This window comes from Dichomitus squalens (genome assembly GCF_000275845.1).
Source record: "Dichomitus squalens LYAD-421 SS1 unplaced genomic scaffold DICSQscaffold_2, whole genome shotgun sequence".
In the NCBI taxonomy this organism is placed as follows: domain Eukaryota; kingdom Fungi; phylum Basidiomycota; class Agaricomycetes; order Polyporales; family Polyporaceae; genus Dichomitus; species Dichomitus squalens.
In genome coordinates, this window is record NW_006766884.1 from 850,905 (window position 1) to 875,261 (window position 24,357).

The 24,357-nt window shown below is 56.6% G+C and overlaps 7 protein-coding genes across 7 annotated transcripts in view; 5 read left to right on the forward strand and 2 right to left on the reverse strand.

The window, feature by feature from the left end:
* Window positions 1-5,880, reverse strand: part of DICSQDRAFT_77850 (glycoside hydrolase family 13 and glycosyltransferase family 5 protein) — a 10,082-nt gene extending 4,202 nt beyond the window's left edge. The window contains exons 1-9 of the mRNA XM_007361133.1: window positions 5,320-5,880; window positions 5,099-5,249; window positions 4,946-5,048; window positions 4,465-4,883; window positions 4,004-4,400; window positions 3,886-3,950; window positions 2,861-3,821; window positions 2,518-2,785; window positions 821-2,459 (exon numbers count right to left, since the gene is read on the reverse strand). Coding sequence (XP_007361195.1) covers window positions 821-2,459; window positions 2,518-2,785; window positions 2,861-3,821; window positions 3,886-3,950; window positions 4,004-4,400; window positions 4,465-4,883; window positions 4,946-5,048; window positions 5,099-5,249; window positions 5,320-5,722 — 4,406 coding nt within the window. The 5' untranslated portion in view covers window positions 5,723-5,880. The remainder of the gene's footprint in view (window positions 1-820; window positions 2,460-2,517; window positions 2,786-2,860; window positions 3,822-3,885; window positions 3,951-4,003; window positions 4,401-4,464; window positions 4,884-4,945; window positions 5,049-5,098; window positions 5,250-5,319) is intronic.
* A 1,539-nt stretch (window positions 5,881-7,419) lies between these two features.
* On the forward strand, window positions 7,420-11,751 carry DICSQDRAFT_77854 (Pkinase-domain-containing protein). Its single transcript, XM_007361134.1, has 5 exons — window positions 7,420-9,221; window positions 9,303-10,496; window positions 10,568-10,798; window positions 10,851-11,108; window positions 11,168-11,751. Exons 1-5 carry the CDS (start codon window positions 7,679-7,681, stop codon window positions 11,521-11,523), a joined length of 3,582 nt encoding a protein of 1,193 aa, XP_007361196.1. The 5' UTR covers window positions 7,420-7,678; the 3' UTR covers window positions 11,524-11,751.
* Window positions 11,752-12,403: 652 nt separating this feature from the next.
* Window positions 12,404-14,902, forward strand: DICSQDRAFT_77855 (L-methionine transporter; the record flags this gene model as incomplete). Its single annotated transcript, XM_007361135.1, has 13 exons — window positions 12,404-12,707; window positions 12,767-12,809; window positions 12,869-13,089; window positions 13,154-13,359; window positions 13,412-13,423; window positions 13,498-13,731; window positions 13,781-13,828; window positions 13,887-14,004; window positions 14,060-14,274; window positions 14,331-14,420; window positions 14,475-14,538; window positions 14,594-14,665; window positions 14,720-14,902. 13 exons carry the CDS (start codon window positions 12,404-12,406, stop codon window positions 14,833-14,835), a joined length of 1,743 nt encoding a protein of 580 aa, XP_007361197.1. The 3' UTR covers window positions 14,836-14,902.
* Window positions 14,903-15,283: 381 nt separating this feature from the next.
* On the forward strand, window positions 15,284-15,795 carry DICSQDRAFT_143293 (copper chaperone taha; the record flags this gene model as incomplete). Its single annotated transcript, XM_007361136.1, has 5 exons — window positions 15,284-15,286; window positions 15,360-15,389; window positions 15,467-15,521; window positions 15,613-15,716; window positions 15,769-15,795. The coding sequence occupies 5 exons, from the start codon at window positions 15,284-15,286 to the stop codon at window positions 15,793-15,795; spliced, it is 219 nt and encodes a 72-aa protein (XP_007361198.1).
* A 734-nt stretch (window positions 15,796-16,529) lies between these two features.
* On the forward strand, window positions 16,530-20,114 carry DICSQDRAFT_77860 (uncharacterized protein). Its single transcript, XM_007361137.1, has 5 exons — window positions 16,530-16,555; window positions 16,621-17,441; window positions 17,503-18,505; window positions 18,580-19,668; window positions 19,746-20,114. Exons 2-5 carry the CDS (start codon window positions 16,635-16,637, stop codon window positions 19,871-19,873), a joined length of 3,027 nt encoding a protein of 1,008 aa, XP_007361199.1. The 5' UTR covers window positions 16,530-16,555; window positions 16,621-16,634; the 3' UTR covers window positions 19,874-20,114.
* Window positions 20,115-20,274: 160 nt separating this feature from the next.
* Window positions 20,275-22,876, forward strand: DICSQDRAFT_132119 (N2,N2-dimethylguanosine tRNA methyltransferase). Its single transcript, XM_007361138.1, has 13 exons — window positions 20,275-20,635; window positions 20,696-20,784; window positions 20,842-20,930; window positions 20,990-21,148; window positions 21,201-21,316; window positions 21,372-21,435; window positions 21,484-21,535; window positions 21,585-21,733; window positions 21,788-21,956; window positions 22,021-22,155; window positions 22,221-22,303; window positions 22,386-22,571; window positions 22,626-22,876. The coding sequence occupies exons 1-13, from the start codon at window positions 20,380-20,382 to the stop codon at window positions 22,768-22,770; spliced, it is 1,692 nt and encodes a 563-aa protein (XP_007361200.1). The 5' UTR covers window positions 20,275-20,379; the 3' UTR covers window positions 22,771-22,876.
* Window positions 22,877-22,934: 58 nt separating this feature from the next.
* On the reverse strand, window positions 22,935-24,323 carry DICSQDRAFT_143296 (kinase; the record flags this gene model as incomplete). The annotated part of the gene is made up of 5 exons (XM_007361139.1): window positions 22,935-23,237; window positions 23,309-23,512; window positions 23,537-23,595; window positions 23,643-23,834; window positions 24,320-24,323. 5 exons carry the CDS (start codon window positions 24,321-24,323, stop codon window positions 22,935-22,937), a joined length of 762 nt encoding a protein of 253 aa, XP_007361201.1.
* Between the last annotated feature and the right edge of the window lie 34 nt (window positions 24,324-24,357).

Below are 24,357 nucleotides of genomic sequence, written 5' to 3' on the forward strand. Positions count from 1 at the left end.
CCACCAGGAGTCAATGACTCTTGGCTCCACTGTCCGGGTGATCCCGGCGATGCGGGACTAAGGCTAAACCGAGGGCTGTGGCTCTCAGCAATGCTACGACTGTCCCAGTCCGGCTGCGAAGGGTAAGCTTGGTACTCGGGCTCCCAACTCGATGGCTCCTGAGCGTGCGTGGTCGGGTTGAAGTTTGCGTCCGATGGCCTCCATGCGTTTGGGCCGGCGACATGACGGCTCATGTTGATACTGCGCTTGTGGAAGTCTTCCATGCGCTGACGCCACTCGACAACAGGGAAACGCTGAACAGCGGACCGCGCACGGAGCATGGCACGCTCTTCTTCCGTTGACTTGAGAGCCATCTTGATTGTCTTTGTGAGCTGAGACATCATGTGCTCCGTAGACGTCGACTCCACAGGGAACCACTGCAGACGTTCGGGATCAGTAGCAGCTTCGTGAGAGAGACGGCAGAGTCACTTACCCAACCAGGCATGAGACCAAGACCTCCGAGACGAGAACCGACACCAAGAGCACCCTTACGACCGAACTCGACGGCAACAAGACCGAACGGCTCATCACGCGAGGGAATTAGAGCAAAGTCCGCACCACTGAACAGATACGGCGGAAGCGCAGTGAACTCCGGCTTCGAGTACACCCGGTCAGGGTACATCTCCATGAGACGGGCGAGCTTCTCCGCCGCAAATCGACCGTAGAGATCGATGACGGGACCGACGGTAATGAGCTGGATGGAAGGACGCTTCTCGAGCCTATTAGAGCGGCGTCAGCGTCGATCCCTCCAGTTAGAAGTCAATTTGACAAAATCACTCACAGTGACGGCATGACGTCGGCAATGAGATCTACACCCTTCTGCTTGGACCAACGACCGACGAACACAAACAAGTCCGCATTAGGGTCCTGCTTAAGACCAGCCCACTCCTGCGCCTGACGCTTGTGTTCTGGACGCTCTGCCTCGGCCGACTGGTCAATCTGGATGTCGCGTACAGAAACAGGGCTCTCGTCGAGAGCAGCGATATCCGTGGGATCGGGGTTAGGCAGAGAGTCAACGTGCTTCAGAGTCCACAGGGCGGGGTACCGAGCCCAGGACCGCTTTCCGTACTTGTCCGACACACCGGCGACACCGACGGACTTCTGGTGGACCGAGATGAACGACGCAGCAGCGTGGAGCAGGTTGAACGTGTTTCCGAACTGGACGTATTTCGTGCAGTGCTCCTTGCTGATGTTGAACGCCGAGCAGACCTCCTTCATCTCCTCTTTCGTGCGCAGCGGCCAAAGGCCCTGGAACTCGGCGTTGTGAAGCGAGAGACAGACCGGAAGGACCTTCGGCAGCAAGTAAATCGGAGCGAGCGCACCGTGGTAGTCGTTGATATGGTAGATGTCGATGTGCGGGAAGCGGCGGACGGTAGCAGCGATGGCCTGGTTCCAAGTCGAATAGAAAATCGCAGAGCTGAGATCGTCCATGCGAGCGGGGTACGGGTCTGCCTTGGTTTGAGCGCGGAAGACCGGCGAATCGAGGATGACGTAGGTGATGTTGTCCAGGACGTGGTACTCGACCTCGATGAGGTAGGGCTCGCCGAAAATGACGACCTCAATCGGGTCGGCAGGCTCGCCAGGCGGGTACTCCAGGTCCTTGACCTTCGGGATGACCCAGATCAGGTCGACGTCCGTCATAGCTTTACCCATCAAACTCGACATGACACCAAGACCACCAATCTTGACCTTGAGCTTCCAGTCGATGATCTCGTACTCGAGCGTGGCAATGAGCACACAGCGGCGCTTGTCCTTGTCCTCGGGCCAGCCGATCACCTCCTGGTTCTTGTGATGGTGACCAAAGACCTTCTCCGAGAAGGGCGTGTGCTCCTTGTTGACATTCGAGCTCGACTTGTTACCCAGCGAGCCCAGGATGGGGAAGTAGTTGCTGTGGTCCTTGGTCGGCTTCACACCCCACTTGTTGTACTTGATGCCATAGAACGACCACATGAAGACAACGACAGCCAGTGCACCGGTGATGAGCGGGATGGACAGTAAGAGGGCGTACGTGATCGCCCCGATAATAGACTCGCCGCGCGGCTCGAGAGACCAAGTCATATGCTGGTCGTCGACGACAAGGGCCCAGGCAAGGTGAGGCTTGGGAGGAGCGGAGATGTTGAGGTAGTTGGGAGCGGCCGTATTCGGCGGGAGACGGTCGAGAACACCGTCCGAGTCGATGTCTCCGTAGTAATAGTTGTCGTAGCCGAAGACGTTGATCTGCATGTACGTCGGCCAGCTCGCCATGATCTCGAGCTCCCACTTCCCGCTCGACTGCTGCGTCATTTGCGCGGTGATACCCTTGTCGAAACCCCACTGGTTGAAGGGACCACGAGCAAGCAGCTGAGGAACACGCCGGGGAGTACTGTATCCATGATCCGCGTGAACGACCACGGTCGCTGACTTGGCAAGGTCGCTCCAGTCTGATTCCGTGAACGTTAGCCATGTCCCTTGAGCATATAACGATTGAGAGACGCTTACACTGCACCATCACATGGTTGCCCTCCCAGAAGTTCGCCTTGTCGTGGAACAAGCTCGCATTGAGCGTCGACGTCGCCTCAAACTGCTGCCACTCCGTCCAGTTCTGTCCAAAGTTCGCTGAGTACCGGAACATGTCCGCGCCGAACGCCTGGTGCGTGAACGTGAAAGTCCCGCCCGAGACGCTCAGCGCCGAGCTGTCGTAGTCCGCTTCCGGGAACACCATCACGTTCTTCGACGAGCCCTTCCGCAACAGAAGGTGGTCCGTAACCTGTCAAAAGCCAACGGCAGATACGCGCGTGAGTCCGAAACCCGTTCCTCATCGCGCAGCCCGTCAGGCACTTACGTTAGTCGACACGCCGGTCTGCGTGGCCGCATTCTTGACCTGGATCTCGAGGATACCGTCGGGGAAGTTCACAAGGTTGCCTGTCCACGACCACTGCGAGATCGGTGTGCCAGGAATACGCGGCGCAGGGGCGTCCGTGAGCGTAAGACACTTGATGGTGTTGTGGTCGATAGTCGGCGCGTTGCCATTACCGGACATGTTAAACGTCATCGCATTCGTGACGCTGTTGCAGTCCATCGGCAGGTTGAACTCGAGCGAGATCTGAACCGTCGTCGCATTAGCGTCTCCAGACTCGGCTTGGATGCGCGCGTCGTGCCCAGGCGTGAACTTGGTGAGCATCGGCGGGGGAGGGACCCATTCTGTGATCGGGACGAGCGCCTTGAACCCGAAGGGGTCCATCGTGACCGAAGACATGCATCCGAACCAAGGCGCCTGGCTGTTGTTATTAATCGACGAGCCCGATTGGGCGAGGGTGTAGTTCTCGTAGGGATAGAACAGGTTGCGAACGACCTGGCCGCTCTGATACGGGGACGAGATCCACAAGGAACTGTGACAGTCGTACTCCCACGTCTTCGTCGTGTTCTCGTTTGAGTACAGCATCCAGACTTGGTCGGTGTTCCCGGTGAGCGTCTGGACGCCGGAGATCGGAGACCGGGAAACAGACCAGAGGCCCATCTCAGTCAGCGTTCCATTCGAACCCGGCCGGGCAATGAAGTACGTCCAGTTACCCCGCTGCACAAGGTTGAACCCGTCTTGAAGCGAGCTGAACTGCTTCCGGAGAGCAAGGAAGTGAGTGAAGAGGCGACGGCTGTCGGTGGTAGGATCGAAGTGGTCGAGCGAGTTCCAGTCATCCTGGCAGCCGAGTACGGTCTTGCCCATGGGCATGTTGAAGTACTGATCAGATCCGAGAGAGTAGCATCCGTGCCTCTGCCACGCCTTGTTGCTGAACATGGCCTGCCGTCTACAAGACATCGATTAATCACGATTAATCACGCAACCGCTATTGAACCAACACATGAACCTACCCGTAAAGATAGTTGGATGCGGTGGTGTCGTAGAGATAAAAGTTTTGCTCCTCGCCGTAGTAATACTGCAAAGAGAGTCAATCAGACAACATCTTCGAAGCATCCTGAGATCACGTACCAATGCCACACCAGGCATAACCAAGTTCGTAATGAACGTGCCCAAAGCGCTGCGCTGTGTCCCATTCTCCAAACTAGGCCAGCGGAAGACATCGAAGTTGCTCGTGCCGAACATGTGCCTCGGGTCGACGTCACCCGAAGACGGGTTCAAGAAGTCGTTGTTGACGAACATCTCGTTCCACGCAGTGATGAAGTTCGTGTCCACGTCGAATGCGACCTGCAGGTTACCATCCATGCCCAAGAAACGTGTGAGGGAGCGGTACGTCGAATAATGGAAGGCGGCGCCGTCAAGTGCGTTGAGGGGCTTGTCGCGCATGAAGAACTGATCCATATCAGCCGTCGTGTTTGCCGCCTGCAGGAAGCCCGAGGGCCGCTGAGTTGGCGTACGACCGCGTCCGCTGTCAGATTGCGATCAGTTTGACGTGCGCCTTCCATATCCTGTGAATGCAAGCCTAAACTTACTAGTAGAGGGAACCGAACGTGTCACCACCGGTAACTTCACCAGGGATGTAGAAGTTGGTCTTGTTCAGGGCAGCGGCGCAAGCACGGGTGCTGGAAGCCCATTCTGCAAGAGCGTCTACGGTGACCTGGGTCGACTTGTCGATACGGATGGCATCAATGTCGAGAGCGGTGATGGCCATGCACGAGAAAGTCTTGAGCTTTGCCATAACCTCTGGCTTCCATTCACGCAGCCGGTCCTGTACTGACGCGAACTTTGCTAATTGACGTTGCCAGTCAGGGTGAACACCGAACGCCTCCATGTCACCGTACTGATCGAAATCGGACTCCCTGCAGCCGGTAGTCCAACCGATGTTCTGAATGGTTCCGTCATCTCCCCAGAACGTGGGAAGTTGGCAAGAGTCATTCCAGGCGTTGTTAACCTAGGGACGGCATAGCAGATGCGTTAGCCAGCAGCACAGTGACAGTCAAATTCACGCCGCACAGCGAAGTCCTTGTACTCCTGGAATCCCCAGGGCGTATAGAGAGGATCCTTCCAAACTGCATCGTACTCGTTTAATGAGAAGGGCGTGGACTCGTTCAGGAAACTGAAGCGAATGAGCACAAACTCGAGGCTCAGAGCGCGAGACGAACGCACCCTTTGAAGCCGACGAGGTCAGCCATGGTACCAACTGTGAAGTCCGCCATGATATACATCCCGCGGGAATGGATCTCGTCGATGGCGGCTTGCCAATCGGCCAGCGTTCCCCAGTGGGGATCAAGCACCGTGAAATCAAGCGGCGAGTAGCCTGCGCGATTGATGGAACGTGAAACATGAGCCCGAGACGCATCTAGGGCGACGTGACAGGGAATACGCACTGTCTGCCTGCCAGATCATATTGAGGAAAGGTGTCCCGGAGATGAAGATACCCTTGATGCCCATGCCCTGTAGGTAGTCCAATCTGGACACCAGGCCCTTCAAGTCACCACCGAACCGAAGCTGTGTCTCCCGCCAGTCCCACTCGTACATCGTTCCAAAGTAGTCGTTGTTGGAAGGGTCGCCATCGGCGAACTTGTCCATGAGAACGGTGTAGAAGGGGATTGCACGCCAGTTGGGTGGCGACTTGGTGTAGCTGGAGCGTTTATTGGTCGAGTAGTCTGTCGGGGTCTGGGCATTTTGGTTGGTGTTGATGTTGTAGTCGACGAGGTCTGCGCGGTACGGCGAGGCGGACCCCCACTGGGCTAATGCCAGGAGGGAGAGAAGGACTGTCCTTACCCACATGGCGGGTACAGGACTTGGGCTAGGGAGAAAACGTCTTGTCCGTCGGAGAGCTGGTGGTCGAGCGCAGAGATGTGGCTATTACGTTGTATGTGAAGAAGAGAGAAAGCAAACCGCGGAGGGTAAGGAAAGGAAGGGGCAAAAGACCTGCCGGATACCCGGGTCGAGGACGTGGAGGACGAGGGGAAAGGTCGGCGACCTTGAGGTCGGACGGGAAAGGTGGATGCGAGCCAGGGCGTGCGGCAGAAGCCTGTTTTATTTAGCAGCTCCCATACTCCGAACGGCCGTGACCCAGATTCGAGATGTCCGTTGCCGTCCTAGACGCCGCCCCCTTCTCCATCATCATTTTGGCCCTTCTAGCCTTTTCCGGCCATCCCTCGAGCCCTTTTTGCCCGCAATGCCCATTTCCAGCCATTCCCTGTCTCGATAACGGCGCGATGGGCGCATGCGCGCTCGCCGTCTTATCGTCGTCTACACGCCTCTGTCCTCACCTCAACCACATATACATGTCGACCACGTCCCTACCCGTCACAATGCGGCCGCCCATGCCTGCCAGCTGCACCTCTCCACACATCCTACGGGCACCCAGCGCGGACAGTCACCAAACACCGACATCTTTAGACGCGAGACGAACGTGGCTGAAAGTAGCTGCTGATCGCATTTACTGGAGGGGCCCCCAGGTCAGGAACACATAGCCACGTTGCTGGAGCGCCACTATCCAATCCTGCGAGGGAGTCTCCTCTTCGGACGAGTGCACAACTAGACATGCCGGCAGACGGCGATGTTTCGACAGAGCGCTTGATTAAGAGAGGGAAAAGGTCGGCCGCAGGCAATGCTTGGCGCGGCATACCCTGAGTAGAATTATCAGGTTAAAACGCACTCTCATTGATGTCAACGGCAGCCGCATGGACAAACCGCCCGGACGCCGCGCCCAACGCTTCTGGCCAGAGGGGTCAACATCGAAAGAGACATCCATGATGTACATGTCATTGATGATCAACATCCGACACGACATCTTCGACTCGCGTCTGGCGTAGGCAGTACAGTAATTGCTCAGTATCTATAGATATAAGTATAGCGCACATTTTTCAACTTACGCGATAGACAACTGGCGGACGTGTAGGATCGGGGCTGGATAAGGACGTCAGTTCACAGCACGGGTTCGGATGACCGAATACACGACTTGCGCTAAAGGTGATAGGGTCAGGATTGGCTCGCCTGTACCGTCAACGGAACTACGCCAGAAGATCGTACAAGAAAGCGACAAGCTCAACCAACCACAGAATGTTCTGTACGCGGGACCGGGGATGGATGGGCGTGAGCTTAGCTGAGAGATCAGAGCATCGATGTATACCCGCAAACAGACGCGAAGGATACGATAGCAGCCGGGCGCTTGAAGTTGCGATTGTATCCAGGGAACCCAGCACGCAGCAAAAGAAGCCTGTATCATTCCCAGCTGGACAGCTCATACGAAGCTGTCAGCTGTAGGGCATCTACACTGCATATGCGCTGCTGAGTACCGTTACTGCCAGCTGCAGCAAAGTTGGCTTGAGGGCGTTGCGAGAGACGAAAATCCGGTTGTGATGAGCCGGTTGATGTCAGGGCGCCGGGTCTGGCGCCTATTGAGGAGAGTTGTTGCGTGCGGACTTGGTCGTCGTTCTTCTCTTGCCTTGGCTTCATTGTCTGTCTCTCCCTGCTGCTCTCCGCCGTTTCTTTCTCTGCCCCTCCCCCGCCTGGTCGACGCCTACTCTGCGCTTTGTCGTTTCTCTTTTACGCAGCTGTAACACCACGAGAGGTCCGAGCATTTACTCATACCGGTCTATGAGTCGTTAAAAGGCGCTGGACGACGAGCTTGGACCGTCCATCGTCGACCATCTTTCCTCCAGCTCCTAGTGACGACCGTTATCTGACGAAAGAGTATCCTCGAATCCCTTCTAGACCTGCGTATCATAAACACAGATGTCTGTGGCAGTGGCAAGCTCAAGCAATCTGCAGGCGCTCGAAGACGCGTCTCAGCCAACATCCCGTGCCTCTTCCCCAACGTCCCCGACCTCAGTTCACTTCCAGACTCCTCAGGCCCGCGCCACCGCAAATTATAATGGCTCCTATGCCAATACACCCACGAATGGCTCACACAATCATGCGCTCGAGCCGCCCGCGGGCGTATCATACCCTGAATTCCTGCGATCGTGGACGGACGCGCACGTCGCGCACTGGCTCTCCGACATAAAGTGCGGGCACCATGCCGCAACTTTCCGAGCGAACGACATCCGCGGCGATGTGCTCCTGGAGCTAGACCAGATGACATTGAAAGAGATGGGCATGACCAGCATCGGAGACAGATTGCGGATCGTCAATGCAGTTAAGCAGCTCCGGGCCAAGTGCACGTCCAGCGCCGCGCTGTCCTCCCTTACCAATCGTCCCAGCAAGGCGGATCACAGTCGTACGTCGAGTGTCTCGAGCGATCATGGCGGCTCTTCGCGTGCGAACGGTGCCAGAAGGCTCGAGTCGGGTCGACCAGCCCCTTTGCACCTCCCGCCGAACGGCAGCTCCCCTGATCTTCCCCGCCTCGTACGAGATGGGCAAGATTCGGCGCGGCTTGGGAGCAATATGCGCCCGCTGCCGGTGCAGCCCAATAGTGCGACGCAGCACGGGACGCCTACCACAGCCCACAACCGCGCAAACCTTCCCCCTCTGCCTCCTCCTCCACGTGGGCAGCCTCCTCTTCCTCCCATTGCCCGCACTCCCCGTAATTTCCATCATTCCCCGAATCCGGGCACCCCGAGCACGTCTGGGCGGCGCACGCCCACCCTCCTGGAGGCCCCGCTGACGCTGCCTCAGGCTGGCTTGCTCACGCCATCCTCTCAGACGCCAACCCCGAATTGGTCTGGCTATGGATTGCCTGCGGACCCGCGGCAAGGAAATCAGAACCTTCGGACGCCTAACAGTCGATCAACGTCGCCCCTGCCGTTTCCCCCCAGCCAACCGCCTGTACGTAACGCCAGCCGCGCAGCGTCCGACCTATCACATGCGAGGAGCAGCTCCCAGTCCCAGTCCACGCCGACTAACGACAAGCCGCTGCCCCGCCCGGGGGTGGGCGCGCGCAACCCCCATCCGTTCGCGAGCTCGCAGCTGCAGCAGTCGATTGCGCTCTCCCCGATCGCGGAGTCGTTCATGACGCAGAGAAGCAACGGCACGATGAATCCCTCTCCGCCGACGTACAGAGGGCTGAACGTGCCGTACCGCCCTGGCACCCCGTCGCACAATCCCACCCTGGACGATCTGCGCCGGAAACTGATTAAATTCACGATGTCGGACGAGAGCGTGACGACGACGCTGAACGTCGCGGACTGTAACGGGGGCGTCGAGGTCCTGTCCAAAGCGCTGAAGAAGTTCAATATGTTAGGCACGGACGGCTCAGAGTCTATTGAGTCCGAGGACGGCGCCCTCAAGATCGATGGGTGGGGCGCTTTCCTGGGTTGGGGACAAGGCGACGCGACCCGTAAGTGTCCTTTGTCTGACGGTGGCGTAACTCTATACTTTGGCTGACATGCATTACGTTTACTATTCTACAACTCTACAGGAGGCCCCTTGAGCGAAGCAGAACTCATGGCGATTATCGCCGCACCGCCGGACGACCCCGCGCGGGAGCGCGGCCTGACTCTGCACAAGGTTGGACGCGTGAAGCGCGTTATCACCCCTCCAACTCCGACGCCCAACGCGTCTGGCTCGGACGACGAGGATGTGCTCGACAAGGCGCTCGCCGCAGAGCCCCCGGTGTACACGAAGGCGATGAAGCGGGCGAGCTCCGTGAGCATCCTGAGCGGCCTGGGCGTGAACTTCCCCGACAAAGCGGCCGAGAGCGCGAGCCAGGAGGCCCCGTCGTCGCCGACTTCCGCGCAGAATTCGGCGAGCCCGACCAAGAGCTTCACGAGCAAGAAGGGCCCGTCCAAGCTGCGCAACTTCTTCGGGCAGCGGCCCCCCAGCGAGCTCATCACGACGCATCTTGCGGAGTACTTCCCGTTCACGGAGAAGAAGGTGCTCGAGCGGACCAGGCGGCAGAGCATGATGCGGCAGAGCGGCGTGCCCAATCGGCGCGACAGCATCATATCGTTCAGGGACATGCCGTCGCAGAGCCGCTTCAGCGTGAGCACGATCGGCTCGCAGAAGGAGCGGTCCCCGCGAGTGTCCATGGCGTCGTCTATGTCCGCGACCGCGGTGGGCAGGGCGTCGCCGGATCCGTCGTTGCTCAGCGAAGGAAGCACGATGCACGACCCACCGCCTCGCGTGTCTCTGTCGACAGACGACGGGCATTCCGTCGACCTCTCCACGGGGGATGGCAGCGCGTCCAAGCACATAGGGACCAGCCCGCACCTCTTGCCCCCCGTAGCGTTCCCGTCCGAGTCGTTGTCGGAGTCGCTGAATCTTTCGGAGAGCCAGAGCTCGAGGCGCTTGTCGAGGCGCATGTCCACCGCGTCCAAGCGGATGAGTTACATCACTGAGCTCAGGAGCAAGCGCGATCGCTCGGATACTGCGAGTTTGATGACTGTGGACGAGATTACCGCTGAGGTTGAGAGCCGGCAGGAGACTGCGGCGAAGTCCGGAGACTCAGACGAGTGGACGAAAGTCGATGTTCCTGACGACAAGCAGAGCATCAAGAGTGGGGAAGGAGAGGATGAGGAAGACGAAGACGAGGAAGTAGATGAGGATGAGGAAGGAGGCGAAACGGTTGCGACAGATGAGGAAGAGGAGACTGGGAAGCCGATCATGTCCACAGGTAAGCATGAATTCCAGTACGGGCAGTGAGACTGCCAGGTTGACATGATGTGCTTGTCAACGGCAACACAGGCGAGAAGACGATTAAGTGGATCAAGGGTGCCCTCATAGGTGCTGGGTCGTTCGGCAAAGTGTACCTTGGCATGGATGCGGCGACAGGTCTGCTCATGGCTGTGAAACAAGTCGAGCTCCCGACCGGTTCTGCTCCGAACGAGGAGCGGAAGAAATCCATGCTCAGCGCGCTCGAGCGGGAGATTGAGCTGTTGCGCGATCTCCACCATGAGAACATTGTGCAATATCATTGTGAGCAATTTCAGAAGATCAGTTACTTTTGCTCCAACTAACTTGGTTTCAGCTTCCTGCATTGACGATGATCATCTCAACATCTTCCTGGAGTACGTTCCCGGTGGCTCCGTCACATCTCTCCTCCGTAACTACGGCGCGTTCGAGGAGCCGCTTGTGCGCAATTGGGTTCGCCAGATCTTGCTCGGCCTCAACTATCTCCACGAGCGTGATATCATCCACCGAGACATCAAAGGCGCTAATATGCTTGTCGACAACAAGGGCGGTATCAAGATCTCTGACTTTGGTATCTCGAAGAAGGTAGAGGACAGTAAGTCGATCCCCAGCCTAGTACGTGTAATCTGAAGGCTCACGATCCCATCTCCGCAGACCTACTCCCGGGTCACCGTGCGCACCGCCCTTCTCTCCAGGGATCAGTCTTTTGGATGGCGCCCGAAGTGGTGCAGCAGAAGGCTTACACATTCAAGGCGGATATCTGGAGTGTCGGCTGTTTGGTCGTCGAGATGTTGACAGGCGAACACCCATGGCCGCATCTCTCCCAGATGCAAGCCATCTTCAAGGTTGGCTCCGCTAAGGCGAAGCCCTCTATACCGCCGGACATATCCGCCGAGGCTGTCAACTTCCTGGAGCTCACGTTCGAGCTCGACCACGAGCTCCGTCCTTCTGCTGCCGACCTCCTCAAGCACCCCTGGATCGCCAATACGCCGGGTCCATTTGGTCAGTAAGATCATACATACAGTCGTTACTCGTCTCTCGTTGCCCACTTCGTCTTATTTACGAGCACTGACTCGCGACGTTACCTTCGATGCTCTCATCGCATGAGTCCCTTATTTTTATATCTAGTAGCACATCTAGTCATCCCGGGATATCAATATCTGTACTCTTCCACGACAGCCAGCATATGCTTTGTAACGGTCGAGCTATGGAATGTGTTCATCTTTTGTTGTTACATCAATCGTCATCGTTTCTCTTCCGTTTACCGCCTGGCTTCGCGCCTGGGCCCCAATTCGGTAAGTTGATGTTGCATTGCCATGAATGGTCGATATTCAGGCATATTTGTAGGGAACCGGCGAGCTGCCCGTCCAAGTTCCTCCCTTGACACCTCCTTTTGTGCCAGTTATAGCAAGTCTTTTCCTGTGATATCGTCTCTCGAACTGGGTCAGAGACAGTACCTCGTCTCGTATGGTGCATCTGCGGTAGTGCCATGAGTGTATGTTAATGGGAAACACTATTCCGGGCGATGTGCTGCTTCTCGGCCAGAATATCCTGACCGAACTATCAGAGCGCGTGGGCATTGCAGTAGTCCCGAGGGCCACTGTACATAAAGCGCCGCTCCTTTCTTGTCGAATGGTCACTTCTTCGTGCATGCTCTGCTGCGCCGAGGATGATGGGTTGGGTACGAGCAAGTGATCGCGATTTGCCCGAGCGCCTACTCTGGAAAGCTCGTTCTCGGGACTGGAGTAGACGATTCGCGCGTGTACGTTTGCGTCCACCTAGACTCCAACGCTGTCTTCACACCCTACTGCCTGCTGAGACGACCTGCCACGTTTTGTTCACTGCCTTCACGACTATTTGCAAGACCTTTTCAAGGCGATTACAACTCGTATGACACCTACGGCCAACACAACGCTACTGGACAACCTCAAGTCACCTCGGAGCGCTACTTCGCAAATATACTCCCCATCTATCCGGTCAACACGTCTCTCAGAGGACTCTGATGACTCGCTACGTGACTTGGAGTTATCCGAGGGGCCACTGTTGGCAGAAACCTCGAGACCGTTTCGTGGGCGGTCATACTCTGTCACCGGCTTCGACTTTCAGCACGATCTTCTGCCTCTGAGCGCGAGCGTGAGCGAACCCGAAGACGTGCACTTGGAGTCGAACGAAAAACGATTAGGACTGGTTAATGGTGCGTGTTTTCCTTACAGGAGCTCGGCACGCCGCCTGAAGAAATTGGATCTCTGGAAGGGATTGCCCTCATTGTGGGTCTTCAAATTGGTTCGGGAATCTTGTGAGTCTCTTCAGTTCGCGGGCTCTCTCTTTGTACTTCCGCTAAGTCATCCGGGTAAGTTCTTCGCCTGGAGTGGTATTGGCAAATACCCAGAGTGTCGGGGCGAGTCTGCTGGTCTGGTTCGCCGCCGGAATTCTAGCTTGGACAGGCGCAAGTAGCTTCGCCGAGCTGGGGTCCTCTATACCCGTCAACGGAGGCGCGCAGGCGTATCTCCAATATTCCTACGGACCCCTTGTGTCGTATCTATTCGCATGGACAGCAATATCAGCCCTCAAACCAGGTACGCGAACAAACGTCTTCGGACACACGAGCACCTGTGACCTAACGCGGTTCTCCTGGTGCAGGCGGCAACGCCGTAATAAGCCTAATTTTCTCAGAATACCTTAATCGACTCTTCTGGCACACTACCCGCGCTGATGTATCGCCAGATGATATTCCCCAGTGGGCCATCAAACTCACTGCCGTCGCGGCAGTCTTGGTGGTGTCCATCATCTGCGTGGCTACGCCTACCCTCGGCTCCCGCGCTGCCGTAGTATTCACAACAGTCAAGGTGAGTTCTCCCCAAATATACAGACTTGTCCCAAGACGTTGACGGTCTCTAGATCATCGCTTTGGTGTGTACGAGCTGCCAATTCTCCGGTACAATTCGAATTAACAGCACCATCCACATGAAACAAACAATGGCTAGACCTCCATCACTGTGCTCGGCCTTGTGCAACTGGCCCGCGGAAAGGCTTCTACCTCCTTGACTGAACCACCCTTCGAACAGTCGAGCACTAGTCCATCGGCGTACGCTTTGGCACTCTACTCTAGCTTGTGGGCCTTTGATGGCTGGGACCAGGCCAACTACGTCGGAGGCGAGATGAAGCGCCCCGAGAAGAACATCCCTCGTGCCATTCATTCCAGCATGGCAATGGTCATGGTATGTACCCATGGCACGATAGGTGGACTATGACTTCAGCTTGTTTTAGGCGCTCTTCATCCTCGCGAATATTGCATACTTCGCCGTGCTCGACAAGGTAGGTTGTCTCGATCTGGCACCAGTTCTTTATACTAGGAGCTCATTCGGTTATGTAGAGGACAGTGAGCCTCAGTAACACGGTCGCGCTCGATTTTGGGCGCGCTCTGTTTGGTCCGGTCGGCGGTGCGGTGTTCGCGGCCATGGTGGCGTTCTCGTGCTTCGGCGCGTTGAACGGTAAGGAGGCAGTGTCACGCCGGCAATATGCACATACTCATTCGCTGTCGCACAGGGAGCTCGTTCACGACTGCACGCCTGATATACGTCGCCGGAAAGGAAGGCTACCTTCCTGCGCTCTTCGGTCGCCATAACTCCACGCTCAAGACACCTCTCAACGCGATGTGTTTACAAGCAGGACTCACGATCGCGTTCATTTTGATCGGAGGCGGATTCCGCTCCTTGATCAACTTCGCGGTGGTTGCTTCATGGGCATTCTACTTCTTGACAGTAGGTGGCTTGCAGGATGCCGAGTGCTGCCCGCTCACTGCCATCGATCGGTGTAGGTGCTAGGGCTTGTCATCTTGCGCGTCAAGGAGCCAATGCTAGAAAGACCTTATAAGACATGGATCATTACACCACTGGTCTTTTGCGCGGTGCGTGCTGCGATCGGCCTGTATACTGTTTCATACGACTGATCAGCGTTGCAGGTCTGCCTATTCCTGCTCTGCATGCCTGTCGTTGCTGCGCCGCTCGAGGCTATGGCTGTTCTTGGTAAGCATCGGACTATTAGCTCTGCTTATTCATTCACAACTCACGCTGCCGCTAGCATTCGTACTTGCTGGCATACCTGTGTACTACATTACACAACGACAAGATGGTCAGCCGACAGCTGTTCAAGGTAAATCCTCGCAGGAATCGCGTACGGATTCAGCGGAGCTGATTCAACACGTAGCCTTCTTCTCGAATCTCCTAGCGCGGATACGTGGTAGGCCAGATACGAGTTCCGGGTGGCAAGCTGTTGCGACAGAAGGAGATGAGCAGCTGGAGATGCGGACACCTGCCCGATGACAGTTCCGTCCCACATAGATCCATTACACTTGTTGCACGCATCCAGGGGAGATGTACAAGTTTCTACTTATAGCGAAGACGTTTAGAGTACGCCGCAGTCAAGACCTAGGCCGGCCTATACACATGTCCGAAGTTTCACAGGTGTCTGGATGACTGAAGCAGAGCACTGTGAGACGGTATGCTGACTGAGCGTTGCTGTGAAAGTGTGTCGACTTAGCTACCGCGGACCGCCGGCACTTCCCGTCCGTAGCAGTCTGTCGTGGCCTTTGCGCGATTGGTCACGATGGGCGCGCCTTCGCCGCGATAAATAGGAATAGCACTCGTTGCGTTCCAGTTCCAATCCATCGCCCATCTGCCTGCTAGCCCTCCCTTCCTACACTCGCCTCCGACCCAGACGTATCCCGTATTATCACCGCTTCCCTACAGGAGAACCGCCCCACTTACCGCCATGGTGCGTAGCCGCTCGTCTATTCCTATTCATGATGAGGGGAAGTGGTCTGACGGACAGCGGCTTGACGGCACAGTCTGAGCACACCTACAAGTTCAACGTGAAGGTGATGATGCAACGCCATCAGCATTACAAGAGCGACCGAGGAGAGCTGACCGAGCGAGCGTCCCCCGTCCTTCCCAGATGACCTGCAGCGGCTGCTCAGGTGCCGTTGATCGCGTACTGAAGAAGACCGAAGGTGCGCACAGAACTCTTCTTGGCGACCGTGCCCAGACGCTGCTCGGAGGCTGACCGAGACCTGTTCCATTTGTGCTGGGCGGTACATGCAGGCGTGTCTTCGTACGACATCAGCCTGGAGAAGCAGGAGGTCATCGTGAAGGGGACGATCCCGTACGACGACCTGCACGCGAAGATCGCGAAGACGGGCAAGGAGGTGCGTACTGCTGTGCTCTTCTCTGCGAGGCGGCAGCTGATGGCGGTTCCAGGTCATCTCCGGCACGACTGTCGAGTAAGCGCATGGGAGTTGATTGACTTGGAAGGGTACATCGCATTACTGGAAGCAGTAGACGCGTTCTGTTGTAGAAGATAAACCTGTTCTGATTTGGATTGTACGAGACGTGATGGTATCCTTTGCTTGAGTGTATGGACAGTGCGGCGATGCGTCGTCTACGCTGCGGTCTATGGCAGCCGGCGGAGATGCCAGTTCGACAGTCTAGGTCGACATGCCAGCTTGAATATGGCTCGATGCGCAACAGACCGGGGGCCGCTGCATTTGAGTTGGTGTCGTCGGTGGCGGCTACCTTTAGGCGACGCTTGCGAGCTTGTGGCAGATAATTCCTGAGGCTCGGGATGTTGTGCCGGAGCGGCAGAGATCGCGATTGTAGGAGGTGACGGCACGGATGCTGCTGCGAGTGGCCGGACAGCGGGCTGTCAATGCCGGAGACCGCGCCAACTCGAGAACACCTCCTCGGTCTCTTCTTTCTTCCCCCCCTCCCAGGTCCTATACCCGTTCCAAGACGCTGTATCATGCACCATCTTGCCTCTCCCCACCACACTTACGTACCATAAATTTCGCCCTGCGCGCGACCCGCGATACAGCAACGCACCCTCTCCCACAAGCCGCCTAGAGCACTCCAGATTGTTGCGCGCGGCCTCCGAGCCAAGACTTATTCCCGGTACCTAGACCGCACGACAACGCATTTAGATTTGAGTTCGATATACCTGGACTCTCCCTGTCTCGGTAGTCCTTAAAATCCCTTGGAGGATCGTCCGGTAAGTCCCTTCTAACTTCCCCAAGCCCACACACCCGCACACTCATTTATCGGTTCTGTAACCAGGGCTCTGTCGCCCCATGGCATCCACCGCTTCCTCGCGGCCCGCCAATCCCACCTCTCCTTCCTACTCAGATGACCTCGAGTTCGTAACTGCTTATCTTACCGTCCACGCTCTCAGCGACGCCAGTCATGTGTACGCATATCTGCTTTGGATAGCCCTAGGCTCCCTCCTCCTCTTCTGGTCAACCTTCCATCATCTCCATCTTCGCGGAGGCTATCTGGGCGCCCTCTGGTCCAAATGGGCATTGCGACGGCGAACCTGGAGGAAGAAGCACAGTCTCGCCGTCGCGAAAGCGAAGGGTCAGCCCCATCGACAACCTTACTCCTTCCCCTCCAACGCGCAGATATTCACCGTTTGCCTCGTTGCTATCTGTACTCTTGTGGTCTCTTTCGTCGGCCCTGACAACCTCGCTCCCGGCTCCTACTTGTGGACTTTGAGCAAATATCCTCATGCTACTACCTCCGGCTTTGCCAAGCGCGAGTACACTATGGACCAGTTCATGCAGTTCCAGCCTCAGTACACTATCCCTAAGGCCTGGTGGACCATGGGTGATCGTACTGGTATGATCGCGTTTGCGCTTTTCCCCCTCTGTGTCCTCTTCGCCTTGAAGTCCCCTCCCTTCGCTATACTCTCCATGTCCCTCACCGTCCAGGTGTTCTGCGACAAGCTGATGTTACTCCACAAGTGGACGGCTCTGCTTATTTATCTTCTCACTGTCCTTCATGTCGCTTTCTGGAGCGTACAACTATTCATAGACCATCGTAACGGGAAGATTGCGTATTTCTACGCATGGCAATATGAGAAATTCCTTTTCGCCTGGATCGTAAGTCTGTCTTAACGTCTTGCATGATTAGCTTGTTGATACTCATTGCAATGGTCGTCAGGCATTTGGTTGCATGACCCTGGTCTTCTTGCTTTCCATCGGGCCCTTTAGGAAGAGGCACTATGAGGCGTTCTGGTTCCTACACATCCTCTTCGTCCCCCTCACCATTGTTATGGCCGCATTGCATCATCCTCCGGTATGGTGGTGGTGTTGGGCCGCCTTGGCTCTCTGGGTCGGGGAGCGCACATGGCGGTTTACGTGGTGGCTCTACACAAATGGTTTCGTCGGAGCGAAATCTGCAGCCCCCTCAAGCAAGCTTCGGAAGGCCCAGTCTCAAGACAAGGATCCTGCTCCTGGGCAGCCACCGAAAGTGGAGGGCGGTTATCCCTACCCGCCCACCCTCCCGTCGTCCGCACCAGGACTCGACCAGTATCCCCCAATCGTTCAGCTTCCTGGCGTTGGACTGTCTCTTCCGACGGATTACGTTCCCCCTCCCGGTTTCGCCCACGCGGAACTTCTCCCTGGGCGCACCGTCCGCCTACGCATCGTAACGCCCGGATACCTGACCTGGGCACCTGGCCAGCACTTTCTCATTTCCGTCCTGGCCGTAACACGCTTCACGACGCACCCGTTCACTACGGCGTCCATCTGTGACGAACAGAACCAGTATGACGACGGCCGCGTGCTCGTCTTCATCATCCGGGCGAAGAACGGGTGGACGAAGGACCTCTGGGACACCATCGCGATGATGCACGCGCGGGGGCAGCAGTGTCTACGGGAGGAGCATGTGCCGCGCTGCGAGATGCCGGAGCGCGGGGTGCTGCTGCGCGCATGCGTCGACGGGCCGTTCGGGTCGTCCGCGCGCGCGTCGTGGGGAGAGTACTCGTCGGTGGTGATCGTGGCTGGCGGGTCGGGGGTGAGCTATGCGCTCTCGATCCTGCAGTACATCTGCCTGTGCATGGCCGGGCGCGATGGGCGGTTCCTGGGAGGGAGGAAGGGTGGCTTCGGGCAACCTGGGTATAAGACGAGCCGGGTGCGGTTTCTCTGGCTTATCCGCGAGTTCGGTGAGTGTCCGATCTTGAACATCCATATACCGCTCGGAGAGGTTTCATGGCTAAATGATATGCCGTATGCTCAGGCCATATCCAGTGGTGCGCACCTACTCTTCGGAGATGTCTGGACATGATCTCGCCTTCGGAGCTGCAGATCGACATTTTCGTGACGAACGTCAAGCCTGTGCCGCAGCCGAACCTTGCGACGACGCCCTCCCGTATCTCGTTTGCTCTTCTGCCCCACAAGCAGGAGTTAGAGCCACCGCGGCCCGAATTCGCTCGCCCCAAGTCGATCTCGTCTCTCTCATCGGACGAGAGCGGCGAGGACAGCGACGTTGACCTGAGCTACTACACCGGCTTCGTACAAGACGAGGGCGAGCTTGGGCACGAAGAGCACGTGCTCGACCTGACGAACTTCGAGGGTGACAACGACGCAGCCATGCCCGGGGAGGCTCAGTTCAACCTCTCGATCAAGAACGAGGGCAGATCGCGTCGGTTCCTCTCGCGGAGAGCGTCGACCGCGCTCCAGGCGAAGGAGCAGCTCACGCAACGCGCATCACAGTTGGACTTCGAGGGCCCTAGTCATTCCTCGGTCCAGCTCGTGAGGAAGCCACATCCTATCCCGCCCATCGACACGAGCCTACCGCCTCCTGTCCGTGTTAGCGTGGGCAGCCCAGGGTCGAGAGCGTCTAGCAGCAGCGACTTAGGAACACGGCGCCCCGAGAGCCAGAGTACGGACGGACGACATGACAGCTACTCGAGCCAGACGAGCCTGCGGAAGACGCCGACGAGCGCGGCGCCCCTCGTTGGGGGCAGTATGCAGACCCAGCTGCCCCCGATCCAGACGCGCAACCTCACAGGCGCCCCTGGGCGGAAACGCTTCTCACACCTCTCGACGCTCTCGGAGCGCACGGACCTGCTCCCTACCCCTACTACCTCGGTGACTCCCCGCTCAACGTCGAGGCTGAGCCAGTGGACGGACACGGACAGCTTCGCGGCGCTCGTGCCGCGGGGGGAGGTGGAGAGCGTGCGGGAGCAGCTGCGGCTGAACTTGGACGAGCAGGAGGCGGAGGACGTTGGGATCGTGGCGGAGCATGCGAGGCCGGGGAAGCCGAAGTTGGAGCGGATACTGGCAGACGAGGTCGAGCGGGCGAAGGGCGCGATCGCTGTCGCATGTGAGTGTCCTGTTGTGTCCTTCCTGGAGCGTGGCTCGTTGGGCTGTGAGCTGACTGGAGTGTGGGCGACGACGCAGGTTGTGGTCCGACGTCTCTGGATGCTATGATTCGCAAGATCGTCGCAGCTCAAATCGACCCTCAGAAGGTCAAGCGGGGCGACATGCGAGGCTCGATTGCGCTTTTCTCGGAGGAGTTCTCGTATTGAACGACTTCGTCTTGGACTCTTCGCCTGCTTCATCACTTTCCTTCTGCTCTAGAACTATCATACGCGTTGCGAGGCGTCTTACCATCTCGCCATCGTTCGTAGTTGGACACCTGAACACTTTCACGGATCGCATCTACCATTTGGACGGCTTGTTCTGCATCGTCGTACGTACATTATCACTCGCACAACACAACACTGTATTTCTATCATTGTTATCCTCCGTACTCTGTTTCGATCTGTTAATGGCATCGCTTGACAAAGACTGCATGGAGTTTCACTGGTTCACTGCCGCAACTAGCAGCACAAGTGTCCGGCAAGCCGGGTAGATTCAAACGGGCGTCTCCAAGCGAAGACATCATCGAGAGCGCTCGTGAGTCGACTTGCGCGGAGTCGATGCTGCACCAGTCTCTGCGAAACTGTTCACTCTTGCTAGGCTCCACATCCTAAGGCCTTCGTGCCGCAATTGTACCATAGCACCGCACAGTGTCCGTATACTGTTCCGGAAGATGAGCGCCCCCGCACCGACGCTCATCGTGCCCGAGGGCTTCACGCTTCACAAAGAAAACACGTCCGCGATCCTCCTGCCCGCGTCCAACGACGCGTTCCTGAACCCGGTCCAGGAGTTCAATCGCGACCTGAGCGTTGCGTGCATAAGGACATGGGGAGACCTCATGAACAAGGAGAAGGAGAAGAAGTGGAGGCAGAGTCTGGAGAGGCGCGCGAAGAAGGCGGAGGCGGGGCACAAGGCGAAGAAGGCGAAAAGTGAGTCGCGTGTCTAGTGATACGTCGCGTTTCACAGGTACGAATAAATCTGTTGTATAGCGGAAGAGAATGGGCACGCTTCTGAGCAGCCTGCCGAGGGAGCGGCCGTGCCCCAGGAGACGTCAGAGGGTACGCAGGCTCCTCCAGAGGTGAGCACATGTAGCCCTCTTGTGCCTGCTCTCAATTGATCGAGCTTTGCGTTGAAGTTCCGTCCCCAACGTTTTGTGATTTTGGAAGCGTTGTCCGCGACCGGGCTTCGTTCAATACGCTACGCCAATGAAATCCCCCTCGTGAAGTCTGCCCTCTTGAGCGGTCTTGAAGGAATTCAATGCTGATGCTTGCGCTATGTCTCAGATATGTCATTGCGAATGACTTGTCTCCCGCTGCTGTTGAAGCGATGCGTAGGAACATTGAACTTAACGATATGCATGAAAAGGAGGTATCTCCCTCTGAGAGTTCGTCGGAGAAGGTCGTCAGGCCTGCGAAGGTCAGAGTGAACGAGGGCGATGCGTGGTGAGTGCGTAATATGCTCTAGAAATTACTGAGTAGTGCTCACAGAGTACAGCGCATTGATGTATAATCACCGCGCAGAGCGGAATCGCGTAGACGTCGTTGACCTCGATCCCTATGGGACGGCTGCACCCTTCGTAGATGCCTCCGTACAATGTGTGAATGATGGCGGTAAGTCCTGCAGGTCCTACATGCTTCGGGAATTGACAGCGACTTCGCCTTTTAGGTCTTCTTTGCGTCACTTGCACCGACATGTCCGTGTTAGCCACGACTAACTACCCTGAAAAATGGTACTAGGACCTCATGCAAGCCTATGATGACCCTGACTCTTCTTTCAGCTTCTCCAATTACGGTGGCGCTCCCGTCAAAGCGGAATATTGCCATGAAGCCGTGAGTCGAAATACTCATTCCGCCACACACTGCTAACAACGGTCTGCAGGCACTACGACTCGTCCTCCATACCCTCGCAACCTCCGCTGCGAGATATGGACGCTATATTCAACCGCTGCTATCTTTATCCATTGACTTCTACGTTCGAATTTTTGTCCGTGTCTACTCTTCTCCCATCGACGTAAAAAAGGTCTTCAGGTACGCAGTCCTGCCCGTGATCCACATTGTGTCCTCGCTGCAACTGAAGACTAGCAAGACCGCCATTTACTACGTCTGTACTGGCTGCCAGTCTTTCTATGAGCAGCCGATCGGTCGCATGGTTGAGAACGTGAGTGGCAAGGGCAATGTCAACCTCCACTTCAAAGCGCACACGGGCCCCCCGGTCTCAGAGCGGTGCCCGGAATGCAACTCCGCCCTCCACGTACGTGACGCGTCCTTTTACATTGCAGTCATAGGTCCATAGGTCTACAACGATGACAATACAGGCCGCCGGGCCCATGTGGTCAGGGCCGCTCCACGACCCGGAGTTCGTGGGTAGCGTGCTCGGTCACGTTGAGAGTAACGAGGACAAGTACGGCACATCAGCGAGGATGAAGGGTATGCTCACAGTAGCGAAAGAGGTTAGTCGACTTGAACAGATAAGCACCCATTTTAACGGGTCAGCTAACTTCCGTCCGACATGTAGGAGCTCGATACTCCATTCTACTTCACCCCGTCCAGAGTCTCCAGCCACTTCCATTGCGTGTGTCCGAGCCTGGATGAGACTGCGTGAGTGTCCCGATCGTTCCTTTCCAGCGTACCGGACGTTTCAGGATGGATCGACATCTGACCACTGCTGGCTTGGCAACAGCTCAGCACTCCTGCATGCAGGGTACAAAGTCTCGCGCTCGCACGCTTGCGCAGGGTCGTTGAAGACGACAGCGACCTATGCAGACATTCATGATATCTTCCGTTCCTGGGTCAAGACGCATCCTGTCAGAATGGACAAAATATCGGAGAACTCGCCCGCGCGCCATCTGCTCAGTAAAGAGCCCCGGTACGCATCCCCTCCGCACTTCATCACCATGAGTTCCTCACCATTCCTCTATAGAATCGAAGCCAACTTCAAGCGGCATCCTGACTCCGTCACACCATCCTCCAAGGTGAAGCTGGTTCGGTACCAGCAGAATCCAACACCAAACTGGGGCCCAGGCGCGAAACCCAGCGGTAAACGGAAGAGGAATGATGACGATTGATGGAACAACACAATATGAATACATTCCATAGTCCGACCGTTACAGAGCATATGTTGGGTGTCGTGAAAGAGTACAGATATTGAAATCCCGGGAGGACAAGATGTGCTACTAGATATAAAAATAGGGGCCTCATGTGATGAGAGTATCGAAAGTAACGTCGCGAGTCAGTGCGGCGTGTTGGCAATCCAGGGATGCTTGAGGAGGTCGGCAGCGGAAGGACGGAGCTCGTGATCGAGTTCGAACGTGAGCTCCAGGAAATTAACGGCCTCGGCGGAGATGTCTGGCGGTATAGGGGGCTTCGCCTTAGCGGAGCCAACCTGAGAGACGGCTTCCATCTGGGAGAGGTGCGGCCACGGATGTTCGCCTGTCAACATCTCAACGACCAAGCAGCCGACACTCCAGATATCCGCCTTAAACGTATAAGCCTTCTGCTGCACGACTTCGGGCGCCATCCAGAAGACTGAACCCTGGAGAGAAGCGCGGTGGGCACGGTGGCCCGGGAGTAAGCCTGCCGAGATAGGATCGTGAGCCTTCCGACCGCACGAACTGGACTGGAGATCGACTTACTATCCTCTAGCTTCTTCGATAAACTGAAGTCGGAGATCTTACTAATGCCCTTGTTGTCGACAAGCACGTTAGCCCCTTTAATGTCTCGGTGGATGATATCACGCTCGTGAAGATAGCTGAGGCCGAGCAAGATCTGGCGAACCATATTGCGTACAAGCGGCTCCTCGAACGCGCCCTAGTTGCGCAGGAGAGATGTCACGGAGCCGCCGGGAACGTACTCCAAGAAGATATTGAGATGATCATCGTCGATGCAGGAAGCTGAATCAAGGTGAGCAAGAGCAAATTCGACTACTGGTATTACTCACAATGATATTGCACAATGTTCTCATGGTGGAGATCGCGCAACAGCTCAATCTCCCGCTCGAGCGCGCTGAGCATGGATTTCTTCCGCTCCTCGTTCGGAGCAGAGCCGGTCGGGAGCTCGACTTGTTTCACAGCCATGAGCAGACCTGTCGCCGCATCCATGCCAAGGTACACTTTGCCGAACGACCCAGCACCTATGAGGGCACAAGTGAACGTCTTCTCGCCTGTGTTGCCGTTGACAAGCACTTCATGTCAATCTGGCAATCATGCTGCACGTAATGGAAACGATGCTTACCTGTGGACATGATCGGCTTCCCAGTCTCCTCTTCTTCATGTGTCGCAACCGCTTCGCCTTCTTCTGAGAGACGAGTTGACCGGATAGACGGGGGGTCTAATCGCGAAATAGCACTCTGAGGTGACTTGAGATTGTCTAGCGGCGTTGCGTTGGCCGTGTGTGTCATACGAGTTGTGATCACCTCAAAAAGTCTTGCGAACAGTCGTGAAGGCAGTAAGGAAACGTTGCAGGTCGTCTCAGCAGACAGTAGAGTGTGAAGACAGCCTTGGGGTGTAATTGGGCGCAAACGTACACACGCGAATCGTGATTCGTCTTCAGCCCTTCCTGGCGTAGGCGCGGAGGCAAAACTCGATCACTTCGCCGAGCTTGATGTATGTACCCAACCCATCCCGGCGCAGCAGAGCAAATACGGCGATGTGTCC

Coding starts and splice junctions, on each gene's coding strand:
- DICSQDRAFT_77860 (XM_007361137.1), top strand. CDS start 16,635: ATGGCATCCACCGCTTCCTCGCGGCCCGCCAATCCCACCTCTCCTTCC. Junction 17,442..17,502: donor AATTCCTTTTCGCCTGGATC/GTAAGTCTGTCT, acceptor AATGGTCGTCAG/GCATTTGGTTGCATGACCCT. Junction 18,506..18,579: donor CTGGCTTATCCGCGAGTTCG/GTGAGTGTCCGA, acceptor CCGTATGCTCAG/GCCATATCCAGTGGTGCGCA.
- DICSQDRAFT_132119 (XM_007361138.1), top strand. CDS start 20,380: ATGAGCGCCCCCGCACCGACGCTCATCGTGCCCGAGGGCTTCACGCTT. Junction 21,536..21,584: donor CGGAATATTGCCATGAAGCC/GTGAGTCGAAAT, acceptor AACGGTCTGCAG/GCACTACGACTCGTCCTCCA. Junction 22,572..22,625: donor CTGCTCAGTAAAGAGCCCCG/GTACGCATCCCC, acceptor ATTCCTCTATAG/AATCGAAGCCAACTTCAAGC.
- DICSQDRAFT_77854 (XM_007361134.1), top strand. CDS start 7,679: ATGTCTGTGGCAGTGGCAAGCTCAAGCAATCTGCAGGCGCTCGAAGAC. Junction 9,222..9,302: donor GGGACAAGGCGACGCGACCC/GTAAGTGTCCTT, acceptor ACAACTCTACAG/GAGGCCCCTTGAGCGAAGCA. Junction 11,109..11,167: donor CTCGAAGAAGGTAGAGGACA/GTAAGTCGATCC, acceptor CCATCTCCGCAG/ACCTACTCCCGGGTCACCGT.